Source organism: Dasypus novemcinctus, chromosome 9 (genome assembly GCF_030445035.2).
Source record: "Dasypus novemcinctus isolate mDasNov1 chromosome 9, mDasNov1.1.hap2, whole genome shotgun sequence".
Classification (NCBI taxonomy): domain Eukaryota; kingdom Metazoa; phylum Chordata; class Mammalia; order Cingulata; family Dasypodidae; genus Dasypus; species Dasypus novemcinctus.
This window is the reverse complement of record NC_080681.1, coordinates 28259722-28285746: the sequence shown is the minus strand read 5'-3', so window position 1 is coordinate 28285746 and position 26025 is coordinate 28259722. Positions and strand designations below refer to the sequence as shown.

Genomic DNA, 26025 nt, shown 5'->3' with positions numbered 1-26025 from the left:
TGGCTGAGGACTGTGATAACAAAGTTCTTTCAGCAACTATAACAAAGGAACATGATTAGCACAGGGTGTTGATGTGGGACAGTATAATAGGGGAGAAAGAATACATGTATTCTTGTTGTCATACATATGTTTTCTGGATAGATTGTGGCCTACTTAGTAGCTAACAAAATATTAAAATTCCAATCTGGGGAAGTCCTGCCACTTTCTCAAATAAGATGGCAAACATCTCTGAACTAGATAAGCTATGCCTAATAAAAGAAAATAGGCCAATACGCCAAGCCCTCAACTTTAATGTTTGTACTTACAAACCTTATTTCTGTAATAATGAAACTAAGCCTAATCACAATTAAGCCCTATGTGTTTCCTCCCAAAAATGTCCTTGATTCTCAAATGTGGCCTCTTTCTAAGTGAAACTCTGTAAATAAAATCACTACTCTTCTCTTCCCAATGTGGGATATGAATCCCGGGGATGAGCCTCCCTGGCACCAAGGGCTTATTATCAAACATTAATCAGCAGTGCATTTGGAAAAAGACCTTGAGCAAAATGGGGAAATATTAAATTAAACAGATTTTTTTTAAGGCTAAGAGATTTTAAGGTGAGTTGGGAGGTCATACCAGAGGTTATGCTTATGCAGGTCTCAGGCAAATTTCATAAATTGCCACAGTAAACAAAGCCTGAAACAAAAGTGCTCCCAAAGGCTGTAGGGACATCTGGACACCATAGGAAAGCCACACAGCTTCATGATATCAATATTTGCTCAGTGGGTACTATTTGGAAATATACGAAAATCTATTCCCCAAGATATAATAGTTACACTCATTTATAATTCCTCTAATCATGATCTTCTACCTTTTATTTAAGTTTATAATTCTCAATGTACCTGCTAAATATATTTTTCAGAAACTTAAATCTTCATATTGTCCATGTGCCAGTTGAGCCAGAAACCTAGTAGAGTTGCAACCATCTCCTCTCCAGTTCTTGCCCAGGACAACTAACAAAACAATGATGATGAACAAGTCCCATATCCAAACAAAGAGTATCTTCAACTGCAAGCAAAACAATTCCTTTCCTCTGCCCCATTATATCTAATTCTTCTCTCAGCCTGAGGCAGTCAGAGTGGACATCATTCCAAATCTCTCAAGACTGAGGAATGAACAAAAATAAGGGGGAAGTATAAACACAGGATCAAAGCAGATTTATTGTTATTGTAGTTATTATCTTGTGTTAACAGAGTAATTCATAACACTGATATAAAAAAATAAAATTCAAAATCTTCAAAAGAGGCAATGAATGAACAGCATCAGAGAAATAGGAGGGTTATAATGCAGTGGTTTAGGGTTTTGAGATGTGCAAAAAAGATATGAATTAGCTGCAGGAGAGAATTTGATGGAAAATAAAACAAAGATGAATAAAAAGTGAGCTTACTAGCACTAAAGACCCAGCTGAGGTTAAACACTGTGAATTCAGAGTAAATTCAATTGGCAGTGTTGCTTGAATTTCTCTAATAACATTCAGCAGCCCAAAAGTGTAGAAAATGAAAGGTTTTAGATTAACCCAGGATTAGAGATTGGAACTGGATGAAATTCAGTTACAATGGAAGAGAAATGGAAATATTTTACATCCTCCACCCCACTCAAATACCAATCCAAAACTATAAATTCAAGTGTTTTCCACTCATGACTGTCCTAAGTATATCTTAATATTGATTTTAGTACATACTTCAGTTAAAATTGGTTAAAAGACATTTTTTGGCAGAATAAAAACCTTACTTAAGCTAATGGTAGGAGTGATAACTAATTTGTAATTTTCTGCTACTAAAAGCTTAGGTATGGAACTTTACATTCTTAACAAAAATAATTTGGAAACCAATATTCTACACAGGTGTGAAGCCTACGGGCCATTCCTACATTATTATTTCATGTGAACCCCTTTATCCCCTCCTCACAATGTGGCAAAAGAATTTCAATTCATGCACATTCATTTAAAAATTCATTCAACAAATATTCAGTGTGTGTTTCCTACATGTGAAGCATTCAATACATGGGGTGACAAGTGGCTTATGAAGGGCCTGGTATGAAAAGATTAATTGAGCTGAACAGACTTCCTTTCCTGCAAATCTGAGCCAACATATATTAAGCTAGTGAGGCACTTCATGTCAAAGCTGGAGCTGAAAGGCCATGATATGGAATGATTCCCAGGGCCAAGAAGGCCCTATATTAGGTGGAAATTCAGAGGAAGCAGAAGTGAGGAGAAAGCCCTGGAGAGAGAAAGAGTAGACAGCCCTACAGATTCTCTGAGAGATAAATCACATGGCCCATGGTAGAGATGGGGAGCTACCCCACTGGTTCTTGCAGTTTCAGATTCAGGTTCCATCTATTTAAAGTGTACAATAAGCTTCATTTTCTTTTGATAATCTGAGTAATTTTCTGCTGCTTGATCCAAGAGGAGACTAAACAAAAACTGAAATTTGAGTGACTATTTCACCATACATTTTTGTGAGATCACATAGTACACTACATATATTTACATACTGTGATCCACAAACTGAGAACACATTTGCATTCAGAATATATCACATTGATTTATTTTTACATTTCTTCTCTTTGAATTCTGACTATAAGGAATAAGCTGCAGCCTGAAGATATAAGCTTTGATTAGGTAAAGAAGACCTGCTTATTATTAATATTCCCATACTTTGTGGTTGTGAAATCCTAGGTCTGAGCTCTGGCTTGAGCACTAGTAATGTGACTGTGACTATGTTACTTTTACCCTCAGTACCTCAGGTGACAATCTATAAAAGAAATATAAACTTATTTCATTCTTGGGTAGGTTGTGGGATTAAAGGAAATACTGTATGAAGCATCAGCTAGTACTGGCGGCATATGGTAGACAGTTGACAAAGTTCACCCCCATGTGTGACTTTCCCTAGTCATGTCAGGTAATAAGCAGGAGCCTATATGGGAACCAACTCTTAATCTACTTATATCTTTCAGTTAATGTCTTTCCATATATTAATGCAAATAAGTATAGGTAATATTCAAGTTTGGACATCTGTTATCTTACAGGTTCTTCTTGACAGACATGTCCCACATTCTTTCTCCATGGTTTCTGATGGGAAATCTGCTAGAATATATCATTAGAATTGTTTCCTACAGGTAAAGTATCATTTCTTTCTTGCTACTTTCAAGGTATTTTTTCTGTCATTTGTTTTCAGAAGTTTGACTATGGTGTGTTTTGGTGTGGATTTCTTTGGGTAGATCCTGGTTGGGGTTTGCTCAGCTTCTTAAATTTGTAGTTTCAGATATATTTTTTGCAAAATTTGAGAAGTTTTCCACCACTATTTCTTTGAGTACTTTTTCAGTTCCATTATTTTTCCTCTCCTTCTGGATTTTGATTATATGAATGTTAGCTCTTTTGTTATATTACACAGGTCCCTGAGGCCTGCTTATTTCCCCCTCCCCCCAATTTATCTCTGTTATTAAAACAGGATAATTTCTCTTCTATCTACCAGTTTATTGACTGTTTACTATATCCTTTCCATTCTGCTGTTAAGCCCATGCTGTTCCTCACATGGTCTCCACTAAGAACACAGAAAGATGTTGGCCCTATTACCAGTTCAGTCTTTTCTGACACAACCCCAGCAAGAAGGCTGAAGTCCCTGGCAAATGTGGAAGGCTAAGTTTCCCCTTTGGCCTTTGCTTACATGGTGAGTGTGGATCCTCAGGTTTGTTTTATTTATTTATTTTTGGCTGGAGTAGAGTGGTTATTAGGAAAATGTTTTCTGTTTCACTAGGTTGCCTCTTTCCTGGTCCTCTGACTAGAGAGAGTAGACTTTTGTTGGTTTTTTTTTTGTCTGCACCTGTTGGTGTTTCTAGGTTGCTGGCTTCTTCAGCTCCAAGTCTGGAACATATGAGGCAAAAAGAAAACCCACACCATGTTGTTGCTTGCATCTCAACATCCCTAGCCAGTCTGACTACCTTCTTCTCCCAGCTCCTCAGAGTTTTCTTATATTTGTTTTATATATAAAGGATTTTGGTTGTACTTACAAGAAAGGAAAACTATGTCTACTCCATCTTCTTGGAAACAGATGTCTTCTTCCAATTACCATTTTGATACATATTATTTCCATCTTAGATTGTAAGTATTTCACAAGATGTTATAGCTGTTTCTAAGTATATAGGTCTGCTCTTAATTGACAGCACAGATATCTGCACTCCATTTTTGTCAGAGAATGTAAGTTATGCTAAATGCTCTTTTTTCCAGTTACAATCTATGCTAGGTGCTAGGTAATGAGAAGTCATATCAATAGAGGATTACCTAAGAGTTCACAGTCCAGTAATCATAACGAAAATTTTATCCTTGGATAAAGTCAGACCATCAAAGACTTATATATCTGGTTCCTCAGAAAAATGCTTATATTAAAATGTGCTATAGTACATTTTTACTATCTGTAAGAATGCATTTAAGAGTGTATTTCCCTACATCTCAAAGTATACCTTTATGAAGATAATAGGAGAATCTCTTTTGGCTTTGTACCACAAGAAGGTGAGCAAATGATTTATTTTTATAATTTGAAAACTATGAAGTCAGTGTCTTCCTGGCTTTGTCTGTTAGGAATCTCAGAATCCAACTTTGTAACCTGTCCAGTACCTTACGGTGTAGATTTTGTGTACTGGCTTCAACCTTGACTTCATATTATTTTTCAATACAGGTCTTAATTTTACCAAGATTTCCCCATGTATTTACTTTTTAATCCAGTGATATAGTGCGCATTTTGGTATCCCATCTCATTCATTTTAGAAACATACGTGTGAGGAAATATATCAAAAAGCACTCAATAGAGCAAGAAATAGGTCTCAGGATTGTTCTCCACTCACAATAGGAACTTAATGTGTTTTGCCATTTTCATTTCACCTCACTGCTTTCTCAAGAGGTCATACAAGAATATATTTATTGCCATATAATTTACACTGTATTCGTTAGACAGAAACTTTTTAAAAGGACAAACATATGTACTACCTGTAGGACTGAAGCACCACTGTGGAGAAACTGGAGACCACTTTCAGCTGAGTCAATTCCACCAGTAGCTAAAATGGGAAATCCAGGCAGAGCACGAGCAATGGCTGTTACGGCTTTCAAAGCAATGGGTCTGATCGCTGTCCCTACAGAAAATGAGAATTAATCAATGGTTAGCAAATTGGTCACTTAAGCATACTGCCTTATATTTACGGTTATGTGATGGCAGTGTTGTACATTACAAAATTCAAATTTCTATGATCTCTTTAAGATGCAAGTATAGTATAAAGGTTATGTTTCAAATACGTTAATTTCTAAATGGATGGGTATTTATTTTAAGGACTTTGATGTGATTATTACATGAAGACATGTTATGCAACTGGTATAGTTCCCTGGAACTATTGCATAAAACACAAGCATACTATATTTTGATATACTGTAATGTGTAAAAATTGTATGGAACACTCCAGCATCTATTTAAAAAAGAACAAGGAACAGCAGATTTTGAAAAAGAAAAACAATCACATACAGTGTACAAATAAACATATAACTCTGTTATGTTCCCACAAAATATAAAGCAGCTGGTGTGAATATAGATAATGTAAAAACAAGAAAGGTGCTGATGAACTTAGAGCTTCCATAATGCTTTTTACGTGTATTTCCCACAATTTGTTGAAACACAGTGAGCCTGACCTAACTTTTCATAAATTAGGAAGTTTTAACCAAGTTAAAGAGCATTTAGAGAGCATCCAGTAGCGAGTATGCATTTAATTTTTAAAATATTTTACTTAGCAAGATTTTACAATTATATTATTCCCAAATAGCAATGAAAACTTCATGGATGGACAGGACACTTTGGGGTAAATTTTTGAATGATTCTACTGTACATACGTTGCTTTGGACTCTCAAGAATTACCATATATTAAATTGTCTCAATATAGTAATAATATTTGACATTCCTGGTGTATACTTACAAGTCAGTGGTCCTTGAAAAACATTTTCTGAACCAAAAATTGTTTGACTTGTGCAAGAATTTGACACCAATTCAAACCAAATCTCCACAAAAACAAGCAGCTGGTGAAATGAACCTCATTTTGATTGCTTTACTATGACCTCCACCACAAACATGGTCACAGGCATTAGTAACAAGTTTTTATAGAAATGTTTACTTCCAAGAAGTACAGAGTTTTCCTTGAAATCAGAGACTTTCCCTTTCCTATATATACCCATTTCAGATTAAATTAAATTTATGTATAATTGATACTGTTGTACTGAATGCCAGCCGTGTTTATGGAAATATGTACTTGTTGCCCCAACACCTAGAAAAGCTCTCTCTGAATATTAATGTTTCTTAGTCAAGAATGTTAACGACTGACACTTCAGAATTCTGTGACATTTAGAATACAAAGCATTGAGTTAGTTCAAATCAGTGACTGAACATCAGAGTTCTATTTCGATTTCAAAATACTAATCAACGACTTCTTAGTCTTTATTTTTTAACCATAAAGAAGACTAACATGGTGAATAGGAACATTTGTAGAACACATGCATGTATATACACATATCTTTGCTATACTAAAAAGATGAAGAAAGAATAAAAAGTAAAGGGAGGGAAACGGACTTTGGCCCAGTGGTTAGGGCGTCCGTCTACCATATGGGAGGTCTGCCGTTCAAACCCCGGGCCTCCTGGACCCATGTGGAGCTGGCCATGCGCAGTGCTGATGCGCGCAAGGAGTGCCATGCCACGCAAGGGTGTCCCCCGCGTGGGGGAGCCCCACGCGCAAGGAGTGCGCCCGTAAGGAGAGCTGCCCAGCGTGAAAAGAAAGAGCAGCCTGCCCAGGAATGGTGCCGCCCACACTTCCCGTGCCGCTGACGACAACAGAAGCGGACAAAGAAACAAGACGCAGCAAATAGACACCAAGAACAGACAACCAGGGGAGGGGGGGGAAATTAAATAAATAAATAAATCTTTAAAAAAAAAAAAAAAGTAAAGGGAAACACTGTTAAGGAAATCTGAAGCTTAAATAAACCTTTAGATAGACATATAGCTGTCTCTTCATAATATAAATGACATATTCATTATACAGTAAGCTGATGTCTTTACATACATGCTACTTTGAAGTAATAGGGGATTAAGTATTGGGATTTCCTCCTAACTTGGTTGACCCAAGAAAGTAATGGAAATTTGAGCTACGTAGATTAATAATTCATTTCTAATCATATGTTAGAAGACCATCATTAACACAGAGGGGTAAAATTTTAAAGTGGTACACAGGGATATGGCCACATACTCAAATTCATTAATGAACATCAAATAGCAAAATCGCAGAACACAGCTTTGAAAAATTTAACCAGTTACATTTAAAGGGCAATGTTATTATACAGGTGTTAAAAAACGTCAGGATGGGAAACGGACTTTGGCCCAGTGGTTAGGGCGTCCGTCTACCACATGGGAGGCCCGCGGTTCAAACCCCGGGCCTCCTTGACCCGTGTGGAGCTGGCCCATGCGCGGTGCTGATGCGCGCAAGGAGTGCCGTGCCACGCAGGGTGTCCCCCGCGTGGGGGAGCCCCACGCGCAAGGAGTGCACCCATAAGGAGAGCCGCCCAGCGCGAAGGAGGGAGCAGCCTGCCCAGGAATGGTACCGCCCACACTTCCCGTGCCGCTGACGACAACAGAAGCGGACAAAGAAACAAGAAACAAGACGCAGCAAAAAGACACAGAAAACAGACAACTGGGGGAGGGGAGGGGAATTAAATAAATAAAAATAAATCTTTAAAAAAAAAAAAAAAAGTCAGGAAATATTCAATGGCATTTGAAGATGTTCCGTTAGGTCATTAAAACATTTTCTATTTCATGTTTTCCTCCCTTTTCTAAAACTTTTCTAATCTACCTAATGAATATGAAAAACTTTCAAACTAATAAAATTAAAAGTAATTATATTCTTTGAAAAAATGTGATCCCAAAATGAAAAAAATGGATCCTCCTATTTCTGGGCAATAGTAAATTCAGTTTTTATTTCTATTATAAATTTCATTCAATTGGTTTTCTTTATAATTCAACTGATTCTAAATGAAATGTAGAGGACTATGGGAAGATGGCAGAGCAGGAGGCACCTGAATTCAGCTGTTCCACCAAAACAACTATTAAACAGGCAAGAACTATCTGAAACAACTATGTTGAAACTCCAGAGGCCAGTAGAACACTATATAGCCTCCAGGGAAGAGCAGAAGAAAGAGGTGGGTAAACTACAGTAAAGACCAGTAAATTGTTCTCTCCTATGTGTAGTTACTGGCACCCATTCCTCCTCTTTCAGGTAGTGGGTTTAAGCCCCTGGCTAGCTTACAGGTGAAAGAAAGGGACATATAAATCCTCTCCCCCCAAACCAGGTGTGAGCATGGCCAATTGCTGATCACAGATGTTGATTAGCAACTTCATCTCACCTGGGTTAAAGGCAAAGGTGCAGAAGACTCAGGTTGTCACATGTCCTTAAGGCTGTGGCAGGCAGTTAGTTGAAGGGCTACATTTGCTGTACAGCTCAAGAAAGCTCTGCTTTGGGGACCTGTGGAAGAAGATATTGATGTCCTTCCTAAACCCCTCCCCAGGGCAATTTTGAACCACTACATGCCCCCTTCATAGGTCCCTGGCCTTGTTTCCACTGTGGAAGTCTGACTTGGGAAACTCCTCTCTAGTGTGTCTTTCCCCTGCACCAGAATTTACCCTCCTGGTGAAAGCAACTTAAGACATGAATGGGGTATAAGACACTATAGAGACAGTCTGGGGCAAAGTCTTGCCTACTTTCAACAGGCAGGAGACAGAGTCTGTCTCCTGGGAAACAGAGGAGGCATTCAACCTCCTTTAAACAAGAAAACTCCAAAACAACTAACAAGCAAAAACTTGGGACAAGACATATGGGCCCAGAAAAGACAGGGGCGACCCTGCACACTGCCTTTGTCTTGGGAAGACCTTCCTGAGACGAGCAATGAAGCCCAAACTTAGCAAAAGATGTGAATATGCACATCCAAGGAGCCCAGAGAACACCAAACAAAATAAACATGAAGAAAATACACTGTGTCATATATTGATCATGCTATCAAATGCAAAGGGCAAGGAGAAGGTTCTGAAAGCTGCAAGAGAATAACAACATGTTTGTAAAAGGGAGTCCCAATTAGATTGAGTCCCAATTTCTCATCAAAAACAGGAAGGCACTGGGTTGACATACTTAAAGTGCTGAAAGGAAACAACTGCCAACCAAGAATTTTATATCCAGCAAGACTTCCAATTAAAAATGAGGGAGCAATTAAGACATTCCCAGATAAGCAAAAGCTGAGGGAGTTCATCACCACTAGAGTTGCCCAACAAAATGATGCTATAGGGAGTTCTTCAGACTTAAAGGAAAAGACACTAGAGAGTGGTTCAAAGTTGCACAGAAAAAAAAGACCTCTGGTAAAGGTAATAATTTGGGTAATCATAAATGTCAGTATTATTGTATTATTTGGTATATAACTCCACTTCTTACTTCCTATTGGTGCTAAAATGCAAATACATAAAAAGCAATCATAAATCTATGGTTTTGGACATACTATGTACAAAAATATGTGGTAACAAATACAAAAAAGTGGGGGACAGAATAATATAGGAATGGTATGTGTGTATGCTATTAAAGTCAAGTTGGTATCAAACCAGATATGGTTGCTAGATATTTAGGATGTTAAATTTTAATCCAGTGGTAACCACAAGTAAAATATATAAAAAATATATTTAGATGGAAAAGAGAAGGCATTAAATACGGTAAAACACACTAAAAATCATGTCAATATAAAAGTATACATTAACAGAAGGAATGAGGGGAAAAAAGATACAGGACTTACAAAGGCTAAATAGCAAAAAGGCAGAAGAAAATCCTGCGTTATCAGTAGGGACTTTAAAGTAAATGAATTATACTTTCTTGCAAAATGGCAGAGTTTGGCAGAATGGATAAAAAAGTATGACCCAACGATATGCTGTGTACAAGAATCTCACCTAAATTCTAAGATACAAGTAGATTTAAGGTGAAAAGGTGGGAAAAATATATACCATGCAAGTATAACCAAATGAGAGCTGAGGTAGTTATACAAACACCAAATAAAATATATTTTAAGTCAAAAACACTAACAAGGGACAAAGATAGACATTATATATAGAAGAAGGAGCCATTCAACAAGAAGATGTAACAATTATAAATATATATGCACCTAACAGCAGAGTTCCAAAATACAAGAAGCAAATACTGACAGATTTGAAGTTACAATATACCCGAAAGAATTGAAAGCAGGGACTGGAGCACGTATTTTCACACTGACGTTCATTGTAGCATTATTAACAACTGCTAAGAGAAGGAAGCAACCCAAGAGCCCATTATTCTATGACTGGATAAACAAACTGTGGTATATGCATACAATGCAATATTATTCAGCTGTTAGAAAGGAATGAAGTTCCTGATACATGCAACATCATGGATTAACCCTGAAGGCATTATGTCAACTGAAATAATCCAGACATAAAAGGACAAATATTGTATGATCTCACTGATATAAAATAATTAGAATAAGCAAACTCATAAAGTCAGAATCTAGAATAAGGTTACCAAGGGACAGGGTGGGTATAGGAAATGGGAGGTTAAGGCTTAAAACATACAAGGTTTCTATTTAGAACAATGGAAATGTTTTGGTAATGGATTGTGGCAATGGTAGCACAACATTTAGAATGTGATTAACAGCACTGAAATAAATACCTGAATGAAGTTAAAAAGGGAAATATTAGGTTATATATATGGTAGCAGAATAAAAAAAAATCCACAACACAGTGAACCCTAAATAAACCATGTACTAATTATAAATATGTGCTTTCATCAATTGTAACAAATGTAAGGTGTTAATAATAGAGTGATATATGGGAATCCTGTATTTTATGCATTATTGTTTTGTAAACTCACAACTTCTCAAAAAAAAAAAAAAACCAAAACACAAAATTTATTGCAAAGTATTGGAGGAGGGGTGAAACTTGATACCCCTGTATGATGTTATGCATGTTTATTTTGTAAGTTCACAACTTTTACTATATACTTACTGTTTATGTATGTCCATGTATGAATGATATACATCAATAAAAAATATATCTATGTTATTCCTCATAAAATGCTGAGAGTAAGTTGAGTATATTTCTTTTTTTTTTCCTTATTAGAGAAGTTGTGAGTTTACAAAACAATCAAGCATACCATACAGGATTCCCATACATAAAAGCCCCACAACCAACACTTTATGTTTTTGTTACAAATGACGAAAGAACATCATCATAATTTTACTGCTGTCTATAGTCCATAGCTTATATTTGGTGTATTTTTCCCACAAACTATCCTATTACTAACATCATGTATTAATATTGTATATTTGTTATAATTCATGATAGAATGTTCTTATATTTGTATTGTTAGCCACAGTCCATCATTTACCACGGAGTTCCCTGTGTTATATAATCCCCTGCCTTGTACAATCCATCCAGAGTATACCCTCAGTGGCTCTCAGTTTCATTATAGAATTGTGCTGTCATCAGCTCAGTCCATTTCAGAATTTCATTACTCCAAAAGGAAAAAGCTAATGGACTGGACTGGACTGTAATTTTTGGTCTCAAATAACTCCAGGCCCTCCATATAATCATAACTAAAAATGAAAACCAGAGTCTTGAATTCATAGAACTTCTTTGATAAAGTACATCACAGTTTTAGATGGATTCATGTCCTCCCCTTCAAAGAACATTTAAGTCACATTTTTTAATTAAGTTAATCTAATTTTGATGGACTTTTTCTCTTGAAATAGTATCTATCACTTAGCTATCATTTAAAGTATAATTTTTTTAAGGAGGTACCAGGGATTGAACATGGGACCTAGTACATGTGAAGCAGGTGCTCAACCACAGAGCTATAACCTGCTCCCCAAATACAATTTCAATAACACTCTGCCATTAGCAAAAGTATTACGACTTTATCAGGTTCCTTATTCAGCCTTCATTTAGTAAACCATTTGTCCATGCACCTATCCAAGAAATACCTATTAAGTACCTATGTCTTTCTTTAAAAGATATATGTATATGAATCTGAAACACTTATAAGAAGCATCCAAGTTAATCAGTTTGTGTCCTAAATATATTGCTACCTAGGATGGTGTAGCGGTTTGATATAATTGATGAATTCCAAAAAGAAATACTGGATTATGCTTGTAATCTGATCTGTACCTGGGCATGATTGAGTTATGATTAGGGCGTTGAGTCCCCACCCAGTCCCCACCCCTTGGTAGGTGAGGCCTCAAAGATAAAAGGCATGGCAAAGAACAGAGTTGAAGGTTTCTGATGTTGAAGTTTTGATGTAGGAGTTTGATGCTGAAGACTTAAACTGCAGCTCCAGGAAGTAATCTCACAGAGGAAAGAGAAGTCAGCCTCAGGAAGGAAGGAAACTTGAGCCCAGAGAAAAGCAAGCCACAGGAACATAGGAACCCAGGAAGCCTGAACCCTCACAGAGGTCGGCAGCCATCTTGCTCCAAATAGACTTTGGTGAGAGAAGTAACTTTTGCTTTATGGTCTGCTTTAAGCTCCCACCCCAAATAAATACCCTTTATAATGCCCAGCAGATTACTAGTATTTTGCATCAGCACCCGTTTGGCTAACTAATACAGATGGATAATCCAAAATACCAGCCCTGATTATTTAAGGATGTTGTTTCAAGGTAAATACTATGAATCCTATTTTTCAGGTTGTGCAGGTGTTGCATTAGGAAAAATTCACATTAGTTTGAACATCATATACATTTTATAAATACAATTAATATGAATCCAAGAAAGAAGCCAATCTGAGGGTGAACTAGTTACATCAGACAGTTTAGGGGGCCAGAAAGCTTACGTTTGACTCCTAGGTCCATTGCTTATAAGCTATGTGACCTTGTGAAAATTTCTTAACCTTTCTGTGCCTCTATTTTGTTAGCTATAAAATAATTAAATTTTAATAAAAATTCCACAGGATTGTTGTGAGGGTTAAATTATTTAATAAACATAAGGGCTAGCACACAATAAAATCTGTATAAGTGTTTGCTATTATAATCTGTACTGCTTCCAAGGACAACACTTGTTTCAGAGAGAACCTCTATTTTGTTTACTCTGACAATCCCTTCTATGTTGTTGCTATGTGTTTGGTGATGCAATGAAATCTTTTTTATTTTATTGGAGATAAAAGTGTGATACCTATGACTACAGAACTTTATATCCTCTGATCCTTTAGGAAAACCACACATCTCTTCTTCTCCTTTTCTATCACCTCTCAGTTAGCAGTTTCCTAATGATGGTAAGATACTTTAATTGACTCCAAAGGTAAAAATCCCCAAAACAGATATCAATATAAGATTTTTTATTGAGAATCAAAAGAGCCATATTAAACCAATATACAAGGATTTTAATGACAGTATAAGAACTTAACTTTATTGGTGAAAAAGAGGCAGAGCTTCAAGGATTTAGCATGACTAAAGCCTTGAAGAGAAAAAAGTTTTTAATGGGAAAGATAGTGTGGAACATACGCTAATTTTGGATAACTGGAATCTTGAATAATTTATTTTAAGTCTGTTTGTTTTTTCCCTAATCATTCGACTCCTAGGACAGCTACTGTTACACAATTAATTGTTAGAACTAAGTCCACAATAAACTCCTTGGTAATAGCTCTAGCTGGCAATAAAACAGAAATTGGGATATAATACTTGTACTCACTGTGTATACAAAAAGAAATCATAGTTTTAATTTGCTTACATTAATTAAAGTAAAATGAATTAAGTGGATAACAGATTCATTAAAAATTGAACTTTCATTGTTTTCTAATAGTTTTAATATAATCCAAAAGAAGGAAAATATTAGGAAATCAGGAATTCCAGGTTAAAGCATTTGAAAGATTGATATTTAAACAATATTTATAAATCAAGCCATAAACAAGTTTAAACAAGTTAAAAATGTTGATGAAGTTAATATACTGATAATATATGGAGCACAGCTATTAAAAATCTACCTTTATACATGGATTAAGGTCCTGAGAATATTAGCTTAATTAAAAGTGAAACTGAGGTACTAAATGGACCCAGAGTGATGTACAGAAATTTGAAATTCAAAGGGGAGAAATGAAAAACAATATCCATTTTGATGTTAGTTTTATTTTATTGGAAAAGCCAAAAGAATTCTTATATTTTAATTTTAGGCAAAATTTTCAAGACTTATTCTCCCAAGCATTCATATCACCTTAGCTATGTTAACCTGTTGCTTCATACATAACGTATTCAATAGCTATTCAATCGATATTAATGCAGTAGCCACTATTCACAAAGGAGGGGGCCAGTTTCCTTTCAGAAGGTGGAAGGAAAAGGAGTGCTTATTCCTGGACTGACTTCCATACACCACCCCTGCGGCTGAGGCTTCTCATATTCACTGTGTAACTTAACCCCTTCAACTCTGTGAAGAGATGTCACTGGTATTTTATATATGAAGGAAGGGATGGTCAAGCTAAATAAATAACTTGTCTGGTGTCACACAGTTTTAAAGGGATAGAGCTGGGATTAAACATCAAGTCTCTGGGACACATAAATACATGGTTCTCAGGTATTATTGAGAAGTGATGAGCCAAAATATGAAGAGGATAATCTTCATATTGACTTTGCCTAAGAAAATCAGTAATGTTAAGAGGACAGGTTCTAGACTCCAATCAACTTGGTGTATGTCCCAGCTCAGTTATTTCTACAACTGTATTTTGAGCAAGCTCCTTAACATCCTAAAGCCTGCTTCCCTTATCTCTAAAATAGGGACAATAATCATAATATCATAGTGACTTGGGGACTGTGAAATATATATTTCATGGAAAGTACTCAACATGTGCTTGGCCCATATTAAGTCCACAATATATGAAAGCTAACATTACTGTCAAGATCAGGGAAAACGGATCAAAATGATAAACAGTTATAAATGTGTGGTGATAAACATGTAATTCTTAAGGGATATTAACCAATTTAGATATCAAATTTGAAAATGCTCTTATCATTCATATGTCATTTCATTAAAAAATATATATTTTCATAGTTTGAGTCTATAAATGTAAATGAGTACATTTGTGTGTATAAATTTTATCAGAGTGAAAGATAATTTGCAATATCAAAATGTATCTGCATTTTCACGCAGAAACTCTACTTTCAGGAAGCCATTCCTAATATAGGCACAGTTACATGTATAAAGATGGTTACTGAAGTATTATTTTGGTAACAAGATAATGAAAGCAACCTAAATAATCATCAGTAGGTATGCTATTAAATAAATTACAGTTTATCCATGTATGATATACTAGGAAAACTTTAACACTGACATAGAAATATCTTTAAGAAATAATGTTAAGTGTTATTCACAAGTGTCAGACTGATATATATTGTATGGTCCCATTTATGGTAAAGAAAAAATACAGTGTGTGATAACATGTAGAATGTATGCATGTAAATGCATAGAATGATGAATTCCAAACTGTTTGCAGTTATAATCTCTGGGGTAAGGGGTGGGTGGATTCTGCCATGAAGATGTTCAATGGGAATCTACACTCCCATACTATTTGATCCTTTTAAAGTGAGAAGGTATTTATGATTCACTTCTGCAATTAAAAAATGAGAAATTTATATAGTACTCCTGAAATTCATATTACAAGAATAAGCATTACATATTCTGTGCTGCAAAACTTTTATATACGGGATGTGCCATAATTCTACCCTCTATACATTCAAAAGGGTTCACTCAGCCTGGGGCCAATATTTTCAGTAACACATTAACAGACAGGGTATCTAGAACATGATGGAGAAGATGATAGCATACTCACATGACAAAAATAACTGGCATCAATGGTTCAGCATAATTATTGGCTTTATTTAGTTTTCAATATTAATTTATTGTAAATTCAGCAACAGAAGTAGCCACATTGAAACCTCCATATCCTTTCATCTATATGGCTACTTGGCAGGCAAGATGGAGCAGAAACGGCTTTCCTGCTATAGGAAATACTGGATTAGATGATTTCTTCCACTTTAAAATTCAAGGATACTATGAACTTTGTTGTGATAGTTTAAAGAGCAATTTTACATGCTCTGTGGTTTCCCAATAGCTTTAAGTGATGAATTTAACATAAAAAAGTAGGCAACTTAAATATATTAAATATAAAAACTTTATTATTCAGTGTTTTCTAATTTCCAGGTCATTTCCTAAGTGTTTTTGCATACCATTGTACTGTCCTGATGTCATTACTATGAAATTGGTTTTTTTTTTTTTGGTCCCCATTTTATAGTGTGGAATCCAAGACTCAAAGTGGATAAATACACCCTCAAGATCATTCAGTTAGTAAGTATGGGTACATTATTTAAATCAGATCTACCTGACTTGCAATCCCATGTTCTAAACCACAATGCTATACTTCCTACGTATTTCTAATGACTGAATATCAGAGAAAGAGGTGATACTAATTTATTTTTATTTTTTATTTTTTTACTTTACTAAAGTATATCACTCATACATAAACAATAAGTGTATAGTAATAGTTGTGAACTTGCAAAACAAACATATATAATATCATACAGGACTCTCAAAACTCACACTATCACCAATACCTTGCATTGTTGTCAAACCTTTTTAACTAATTATTAAAGAGCATTGTCAAAATATTACTGACCAAAGTATTTTTCCCCCAACCAACCCTATTATTTTTATATCATTTATATATGAACATATATAAACAATAAGTGTATAGTAAAAGTTGTGAACTTACAAAGCAAACATGCATAACAGCATACAGGGGACCCATACATCAAACCTCCACCAACCCCTTGCATTGTTGTGAGATGTTTGTTAAAAATTATGAAAGAATATTGTCAAAATCTTACTAGAGTTATAGTTCTTATCTTACATTTGGTGTGTTTTTCCCCAACCCACCCTACTATTATTTTTTAAATATATTTTTTATGATAGAAGTTGTAAACCCACAAAACAATCATGCACACTTATAGGATTCCCAAACAACACCCCTCTAACAACACACCACACTGTGGTGGAACATTTGTTACAGATAATGTAATATCATGTGATTGTTACATCTGGCTCACATTTTCAATACTGCCCCATTATCAGTACAGTACATCTTTGGCATAGATGAAAGAATATTACATTATTATTGTTAACCACAGTCCATAAGTCACCCCAGTAGTATTTTTCCCATGCTTTTCCACATTCCCAGCGCCCTGCAGTAGTGATGTATACATTTGCCGTAGCTCACAAAGGACACTCTTGCATCTGTACCATCAACCACAATTCTCATCCACCTCTTGGTTTACTGTGCTATTCAGCTCTTAGATTATTCTCTAGAATTCTGTCAGTTGGCATTTACATACCTAGACTACCATTTTCATACCTAGACTACCATTTTCAGCCATATCTCCATTTATAAACTAGCTCTTACTCACTATTTGTTACCATCCACTCTATACATTTCCACACTTTTACAGTACAGCTAATTAAAACTTCTACTACATTAAACATCAGTAGTCCATCTCTGTCCTTCTCTTATCTCCTTTAAGAATCCACCACCCAGGAAGCGGACTTGGCCCAATGGACAGGGTGTCCGACAACCACATGGGAGGCCCATGGTTCAAACCCTGGGCCTCCTTGACCCGTGTGGAGCTGGCCCATGTGCAGTGCTGATGCATGCAAGGAGTGCCCTGCCACGCAGGGGTGTCCCCCGCATAGGGGAGCCCCACGCGCAAGGAGTGTGCCCCATAAGGAGAGCTGCCCAGCGTGAAAGAAAGTTCAGCCTGCCCAGGAATGGCGCTGCACACACGGAGAACTGATGCAACAAGATGACACAACAAAAAGAGACACAGATTCCCATGCTGTTAATAACAACAGAAGCAGACAAAGAAGAACACGCAGCAAATGGACACAGAGAAAAGACAACTGGTGAGGGAGAGGAGGAAGGGGAGAGAAATGAAATAAAAATACATCTTAAAAAAAAAAAGTATCCACCACCTACCACCAGGTCTTAAAGATATTTCCCTACAATTTCTTCCAGAAGCTTTATGGTTCCTGCTTTTATTTTAAGGTTTTTGATCCATTTTGAGTTAATTTTTGCATAAGGTGTGAGATAGGGATCCTCCTTCCTTCTTTTGGCTGTGAAAATCCAGTTCTTACAGCACCATTTGTTGAATGGATCGTACTGCTCGAGATGGATGGATTTGACAGGATCATCAAAAACCACTTTACCATACATGTGAGTGTTTGTTTCTGAACCATCAATTTGGTTCCACTGGTCTATATGTCTGTCTTTATGCCAGTACTATGCTGTTTTTACCACTATAGCTAGGTAGTATGATTTAAAGTCTGGAGATGAGGGCTTGCTTTTCCTTTTTAAGATGTTTCTGGCTATTCAGGACCCCTTACTCTTACAAATAAATTTGGTAATCATGTTTTCAAATTTTTAAAAAATGCTGGTGGAATTTTTATTGAGATTGCATTTAATCTGTATATCTTTTGAGTAGAACTGACATCTTAATGATATTTAGTCTTACTATTCATGAGCATGGAATGTTCTTCCAATTATTTAGGTCTTTTTGATTTCTTTTAACATTGAGTTGCCGTTTTCTGAACAGAAGTGCTTTACACTGTTGTTTAAGTTTATTCCTGACTATTTGAGTTTTATTTGTCATGTTTTATTTTCACCACTCTTTTGACACTTTTAGTTACTTTTATTGATATAATCTTCTTTTCTAAACTCTCTTCCAGGCTTCTCTCTCCTGTCTTTTCTTTTTAGGCAGTAGTATATCCTTTAGTATTTCCTTAAAATCTGGTCTCTTCCCTAAAATTCTCTCAGTTCCTGTTTATCTGTGAATATTCTAATCTTGCCCTCATTTTTGAAAGACAGTCTTGCTGGACATAAGATTCTTGGCTGGAAGTTTTTCTCTTGCAGTATTTTAAATCTATCATACCACTGTTTTCTTGCCTCTATGGTTTCCGGTCAGAAATCAGCACTTAATCTTACTGAGTTTCCCTTAAATGAAATGCATTGCTTTTCTCTTGCTGTTCCAGAATTCTCTGTCTTTGGCATTTGACATTCTGATTAGTATGTGTCTTGGAATTGGTCTATTCAGATTTTTCCGGATGGGAGTACATTGCGCATCTTGGACATGGATATCTATGTCCTTCCATAGGGTTGGGAAATTTTCTACCATTATTTCTTCAAATATTCCTTCTGCCCCTTTTCCCTTCTCTTTTCCTCCTGGAATATCCATGACATGTATGCTTGCAATCCTTTTGCTGTCATTTATTTCCCTGATAAATTATTCAAATTTTTTCCATTCTTTTCTTCATTTGTTCTTTTGTATGTTCACTTTCAGAGGTCATTTCTTCAAGCTCACCAATCCTTTCTTCTGCTATTATATGATTCCAATGCTTTTTAAATTCATTGATTGCTCCTTTCATTCCCATAAGTACTGCTATTTTCCTATGTATGCTTTCAAATTCTTCTTTGTGCTCATCCAATGTCTTCTTAATATCCTTAATCTCTTTAGTCATCTCATTGAATTTATTAAGGAGATTTGTTTGAACATCTATGATTAGTTGTCTCAACTCCTTTATGTCATCTGGAGGCTTCTCTTTTTCCGTTAACTGGACCATAGCTTCCTGTTTCTTGGTGTGAATTGTAATTTTTTGTTGGGGTCTTGGCATTTGGCATACTAGAGCATTTATTCCGGGTGCAGTTTTTCTCTTTAGGGCTTCCCGTCCTTTCTCCCTTGCTATTTGTGCTGTAGGAGCCTAGGATATAGTCGTTGCTATAAGCTGTGAAGGCTCAAGCTGCCTTCATTACCCCAGGGATCAATGAAGCTTCTCCCAACTTTCTCCTTTGCCAGGGGTAGGGACAGAGTCACAGCTCTCTGGAATAATCCAAGTCATACAAGCCTAGAGGGTAGTTGCCCAGAGAGACTGATGAAGCTTCACACCCTTTTCTCCACTCCTTGGGGCAGGTATGGAGCGCCAGGTGTGGGCAGCAGTCCATGCAGTGTGGGTCCAAGATGACTGCAGTTGCCCTGGTAGACTTCCTATTTTCAGTTTGTGACAGCCAAAGGTACCTGCAGTTTCCTGGATAGGCTGGTGCAGGGCCTGCCAGCCCCTCCCTGCCAGAGGTAAGGCCCAAGCCTAGCCTAGGGCTGCAGGCAGATCTGGGTGAAAGAAACCCATTCCTACCATCACTGTAGTTGTTGGTCAGCCAGGCTTCCCCTCATGCTGGGGGCGGAGTCAAAATAGTGGCCACCGGCCTCTTTCCGAATTGGACAGATTCACACTCTAGGTGTTCTGTTACTGAATTTTGTCTAGGTTCTTGGCTATGCTGCAGAAATAAATTTCAAGAGCACACTGGGTGTATTAGGTCAGTACTTTATTCAGGTAGAGAAGGAAGAGAAATGGGAGAAAATAACAGAGCAGAGGTCCCAGGTAGAGAGGAAGGGGGTGAAAAGTGATAAGGCAGGCTGATTTACAAGTTATAATTCCCCACTATAGGTTTTAAATCCCCAGGTTTATTTGTGTGGCCACATGGCAGAGGAAAAATGGTGAGAGTAGTGCACAGAGTGCAGGAATGGGTCCAGAGGCAAGAGAGCAGGGTGAGAGCGTGCACTCAGGCCTCTGCCTGGCTTTTAACCTGTTAATTATTCCACCCTTTTGCTAATGGCAGGGGAGGGGTTCCAGCTGTTTGCTGTTTTGATTGATTACATCACCCATCAATCCCCTAAAGAGGACTCAATGATAAAGTCCTTGGGGAATATCTGGGGCTTTACTTTGTTTCCAGAAGAAGTCTTTGTTCTGGATAGCGGTATCTTGGGGGTGAGGGTCTTCCAGCAGCCATTGTTACTGATGTCCATGTGGACTCTCTGCTAGGATCCAGATCTATTAATTCCCTAGCTTACTAGCCTGCTTCAGATTCCTAGGGTTATACCTTAGCCAGCCAAGTCTACTAATCAGTAGGTGAAATCAGCGGCCAACCATCTCCTCTTACCCTGATTTTTGGAAATGGAGCTTCCAATTCCAGCCACAGAATAGCTCCTGGGATGGCCTACACTGCCAGAGTAGGATAATCACCTGCCTCCATGGCTTGGCCGGTATTTTCCTGGAGGTGGGGTTGGAGCTTGTGCTAAAGCCGCACTCTGATCTGGATGGAAAAAAGCCAGCACTGTGATTTTCAGTCTGCCCCACTTCCCCTTGAGTCAGGCACAGGGTTAAGATGGCAGCCACTGGCCTCTTTCTGACTTTAGTTGTTCTTGGGATTATAATTTAGCCTGCTGAATTTACTCATCAGTACCTGAAGTTGGTGCCCAACTGTCTCTTCCTCTCCCATTCTGGGGAAGTGGAGCTTTTAATTCCAGCCGTGGAACAGGTCCCAAGGTGGCCTGTGCCTCCCTTGGAGGATGGGCACCAGCTCCCCTGGTGTGGAGCGCTCTACTTATGAATCTTCTCTGCAGATGGGCAGTCTCCTCCTTCCATTCCTTCAAGGATGTTGCAGGATGCTCTTCTGGCCTCCTGGAGCCCCCAAACAGGTGCTCCAGCTAGCTCCACATAGCTCTGGGTGTTTACTAATTGCCCTGTAGCAGGAGCTGAGTCTAGAAGCCCCTTACCCCGATGTTGTCTTGCTATCTTGTGATACTAATTTTTATAACTGATAAAGATATAAGTTGGCCAGGTACGATAAAACTAAGAAAATTTGCACTGTATTAATTGTTGGATAGGAATTAAATTAATGCCATAGTAGTAATTGTTTTAACTAGGTTGACCATATGGTCCGTTAGCATAGGCAGTCCCAGTTTACACAGGTTAGTATTCATAAATTATATGATACTTATAATTATAAGTAATCTTATATATAAGTATAATCTTTCAGTCTAAAAATATCCAAGTTTGAATGATACATTATATAGTCATACTACCTATAGTTAATGGTAATTATATCCAAGAATGACAGGACAAAGAAAATTATGGAAGCAAAATGGAATTTGATGTAGAACAAAAATCATGGATTATGAAAAACTTTGAAACTTACTACATTGTCCAAGATTCAAAAGATGGCATGAAGATCTAAATATCTTTAAATTCATTACTAGAGGAAAAAAAATATGACATTCACATATGATTTCTAAGCATAATTAATCTATATGTTCTTTCTTTTTTCAACCTGTAGGTGGCCACCACAAGCTACACTTATTAAACAACTCATTAATAACATTTTCACTACTGTCATCTTCAGATAATTAGCAGTTTATTTAAATAACCAATTTCTGAGGAAATAATTGCCATAAAATGCCCTGAACCTTCTTTTTTATAAACTATAATAAAAGTGTTAAGATAATCCCTGACATTTGCAAATGCCATTACTTCACCTTTCCTTTTGATAGTGCTATGGCATTATGTTTAAACAATTACCCGATAACACAGCAATTTAATGAAACAGAGGAGTAAGCACATTCTTCAATATGGCCAAAGAAGACATTCAGATTTAAAAGGAAATGCAATGTGCAGGCATGTTTACACAGAGGAAAGACACACAGATAAATGAGTATTATTGAATTAAGTGTATTATTGCTATTTCCAACTTGGTTTTAGTTTTCATGATAGACACTACAACATATGTACTCTCTGTGGAAACAAGAAAGAAGAGATCTGTAAATTGATTCATATAATTGGCTGGTATAACTAAAATCATTAAATATACTGTATAGTATGTATAATACAATCATTGTATTATTTACTATTTATTCTCTTACCTCCATAAAGGTGAACACAAGTAGAGAATTTTTATCACTATCATTCTTAAATATTTAAATGTGTTTTTAGTTACAAATGGTGCAAAATTTTGAAGGCAAGTTATTAGGAAAACTAAAAGTGATTTTTCAATCTCAGCTGGTATTTAGGATTTAAAATGGAGCAGATGTTTTCATTCTTGCCATTTAGTTCCTGATTCCAGTAAGACACATTGATGAGTTATCATAAACTGTTTCTGGGTTGCCAGTAATAAAACTCAAAACTTTCACTATTTTTAAGGTGTTGGCCTTCATATGGGAAAGCAAAATTAGAATTCAAAGCCAGTGGTAATATTAATTTTAAGGGTAAATATAAATAATTTTTAGAGCCCACTAAGTACCAATTGATCTGCCACATTAGTAGTACATTATTTATATACCCACAATGAAATTGCAAGTCACCTAATCATTAATCCCATTTTACAGATGAGGAAATTCAGGCTCAAGTAGGTTAGCTGGTAAGTGCATGTAAGAAAGACAGGTTGTATGGTACAAGGTTGAAGACAACAATAAAACAACTGGTCTACAATGTCACCATAAAACCCACTGCTGGGTTTGAATAGAGAGCTTTTCTTTATTTCCACACTACATTATATCTTACTGCTCAAATAAGTATTTCTGGAAGTGATTTAAAACTATAAATATAAAGAATTAACCTATAAGTGTAAAAAATGGGCTGTTTTTAAAAATTGTCTATTTCCTCAGTTAAGAAATGCATTCTGAACCATACCAGGCTTAGCAGCCTTGATGAATAATTTCCCATGTGATTTTGCTTAAGGATGTCTAGAGCAAGTGCTACCATATCTCCTAAAAATTCACCATTCTATACATATTAAAAAATGATTCTCTGAGAAGAGGATTATAATGGCAATGATAATTCTAATGACCAGAATTATATTCTAATTTTGAGGACTCCAGGATAGGTAGAAGTGAACATTTTTCTGAAGACATACAACAAGTAAACAAAAAAGAGTTGCCATGTCCACTAGGCTCATATAATTTCTTTGGAAAACCTTAGATCCTTTTTTCTCTATAATTCTGAGCTATGTTTACTCTGTAGGCGGTTCCATAGCCAGGCTGTCAATGGAAGCATTTGCTGTACTGTAAATCTTTCCTTTCATTCTTAGTAATATATTCTCTTTGCACTTTATAACAAATTACACGTGTAAATCTTGGTGCCCTTTGGTAAGTCTGCATTCCTCCGAGTCTGGTGAAATCCAATTTGTTTAGCAGACAATGCAGTTTTGTTCTCCTCTTTGGGCTGGACAACTCTCAAAGATAGTGGTGTAGACAAGGACATCTCCATCTGTTAAAACTGACACACTTGAAAGGAGGGAACCTATTCCTTAGGGTAGTTGGTCTCTGAATTAGTGACAATAAAATTTCTTCCTAAATTTTAACAAGGTAGTACAAAATGAAAAATCATTTTTTGTAAATCTATGTCTTGTACTTGGCACTGTGCCAGCCGCTCAAGAGGCAGCAAAAGAGATACTTCCTTTTAGCAAGTTTATGAGGTTGAAGAGATGAGCTGAAAACACAGTAGTAATACAAGCCAACAGCACACAGGAACACATGTCCACATGCCTGCTTGTGTGGGGGCAGAATAAAGACACTGCTGGAACTTAGAGAAAAGGAAGAGCCAGGAAGACCGAGGTGGTGCTGGAGGTTTTTTGGAGGATACAAGACTTCAACTGAGTTTGTTTTTTGTTTTTTTTTACTTTTATTTATTTTTTATTCAGCTGAACTCTTGAAAGGTGGGTAGATAGGTTCAAGGTTGAGAGCTAGGATATTTCTGGAGAGGTTGGGGACAAGGTGAGAAAATTTGCAGATATATAACAAACAAATTAGATTTGTGAAACATTTATGCTAACAGACTAAAGTAACTTTTTGGGTTGGGAAATGGTATAGAATGCATTTGGGTGGTGTATTAGTCAGCCAAAGGGGTGCTAATGCAAAGTACCAGAAATTTGTTGGCTTTTATAAAGAGTATTTATAACTTACAGTTATAAGACGCTGAAGAGTCCAACTCAAGGTTTCTTCCTTATCAAATTCTGCTGCCATGTGTTGAAGCAAGATGGTGGGGAACATCTGTGACGGTTCAGCCCTCCTCTTCCCTCTTAAGGCTCCGTGGGTCCAGCTTCTGATCTCAACTGTAGGTATAGGGTTTGATCTCTCTTCTCCAGGGCCTGTTTCTTTCTGGGCTCAGCAGCTCTGGCCTCTTTACAAGGTCACATGTAAACTATCAGGTGAATGGCTCATTTTTCTTCCTGGGGCCTCTGCTGTTTCTATGGAGCTGTCTCTCTTCTTCTGTGTATCTTCTCTGTGTATCTACTTCTGTGTTCTTCTTGAGTGAGCATCCATTTATATAGCTCACCAAGGGGGTGAGGACTCAAGCCTGCATGCCCTATTGATGCAGTCGAATTAAAGCCCTAATCTTAATATAATCAAATAAACATAAAACCTTTGAATTTAATACAAAGGGTATCACACCCAGAGAAACTGACCAGTTTACAAACATAATCAATATCTCTTTTTGTAATTCATAAATAATATCAAAGTGCCACAGGTAAGTAGGGCTAATGCGTAGTTCGCAGAGTATCAGCCCTCTCTGTTCTCAGCCTATCAATTTCTATATAATTTATAATTTACTTAAAAAAAATCTTTTAAAATACTGACATGACATAAGAATAAACAGGTTTGAATATCAAGAGTGTATAAATAAAAATTATCATAAAATGAGGGAAGTCCAGTGCTATTGTTAATAAAAATATACTTCTAAGACAAGCATAGAAAGAATATATACTATTTGTACACGTGCCTGTTGTAGCCTTTCTATAGACCATAAAGATATTTTTGTTTAATGAGAAAAGTAATTTAGGATTTTTATCAGACAGAAGAGAATAAGGTCAAGGGTTACAATTAGAATAGCAAGATTCTTTTTTTTTTAAAGCTTGTGTAATGGAAGAAAATAAAACTCCACTCCATTCAACCATTAAGCAATTGTTGTAGAAATTGTTTTCATACATGTATTTATACTTCTATAAATGCATCATAAATGTTGCAGTAATCGGCAACATGCATAAAATAGAGAACAAT

At 36.6% G+C, this 26025-nt stretch overlaps 1 protein-coding gene across 3 annotated transcripts in view; it reads right to left on the bottom strand.

The window, feature by feature from the left end:
* The window catches only part of DPYD (dihydropyrimidine dehydrogenase), a 982193-nt gene that overhangs the window by 188495 nt on the left and 767673 nt on the right, over positions 1 to 26025 (bottom strand). For all 3 annotated transcript variants that reach the window (XM_058303142.1, XM_058303141.2, XM_058303140.2), the window contains exon 19: positions 5021 to 5163. In XM_058303142.1, coding sequence (XP_058159125.1) covers positions 5021 to 5163 — 143 coding nt within the window. The remainder of the gene's footprint in view (positions 1 to 5020; positions 5164 to 26025) is intronic.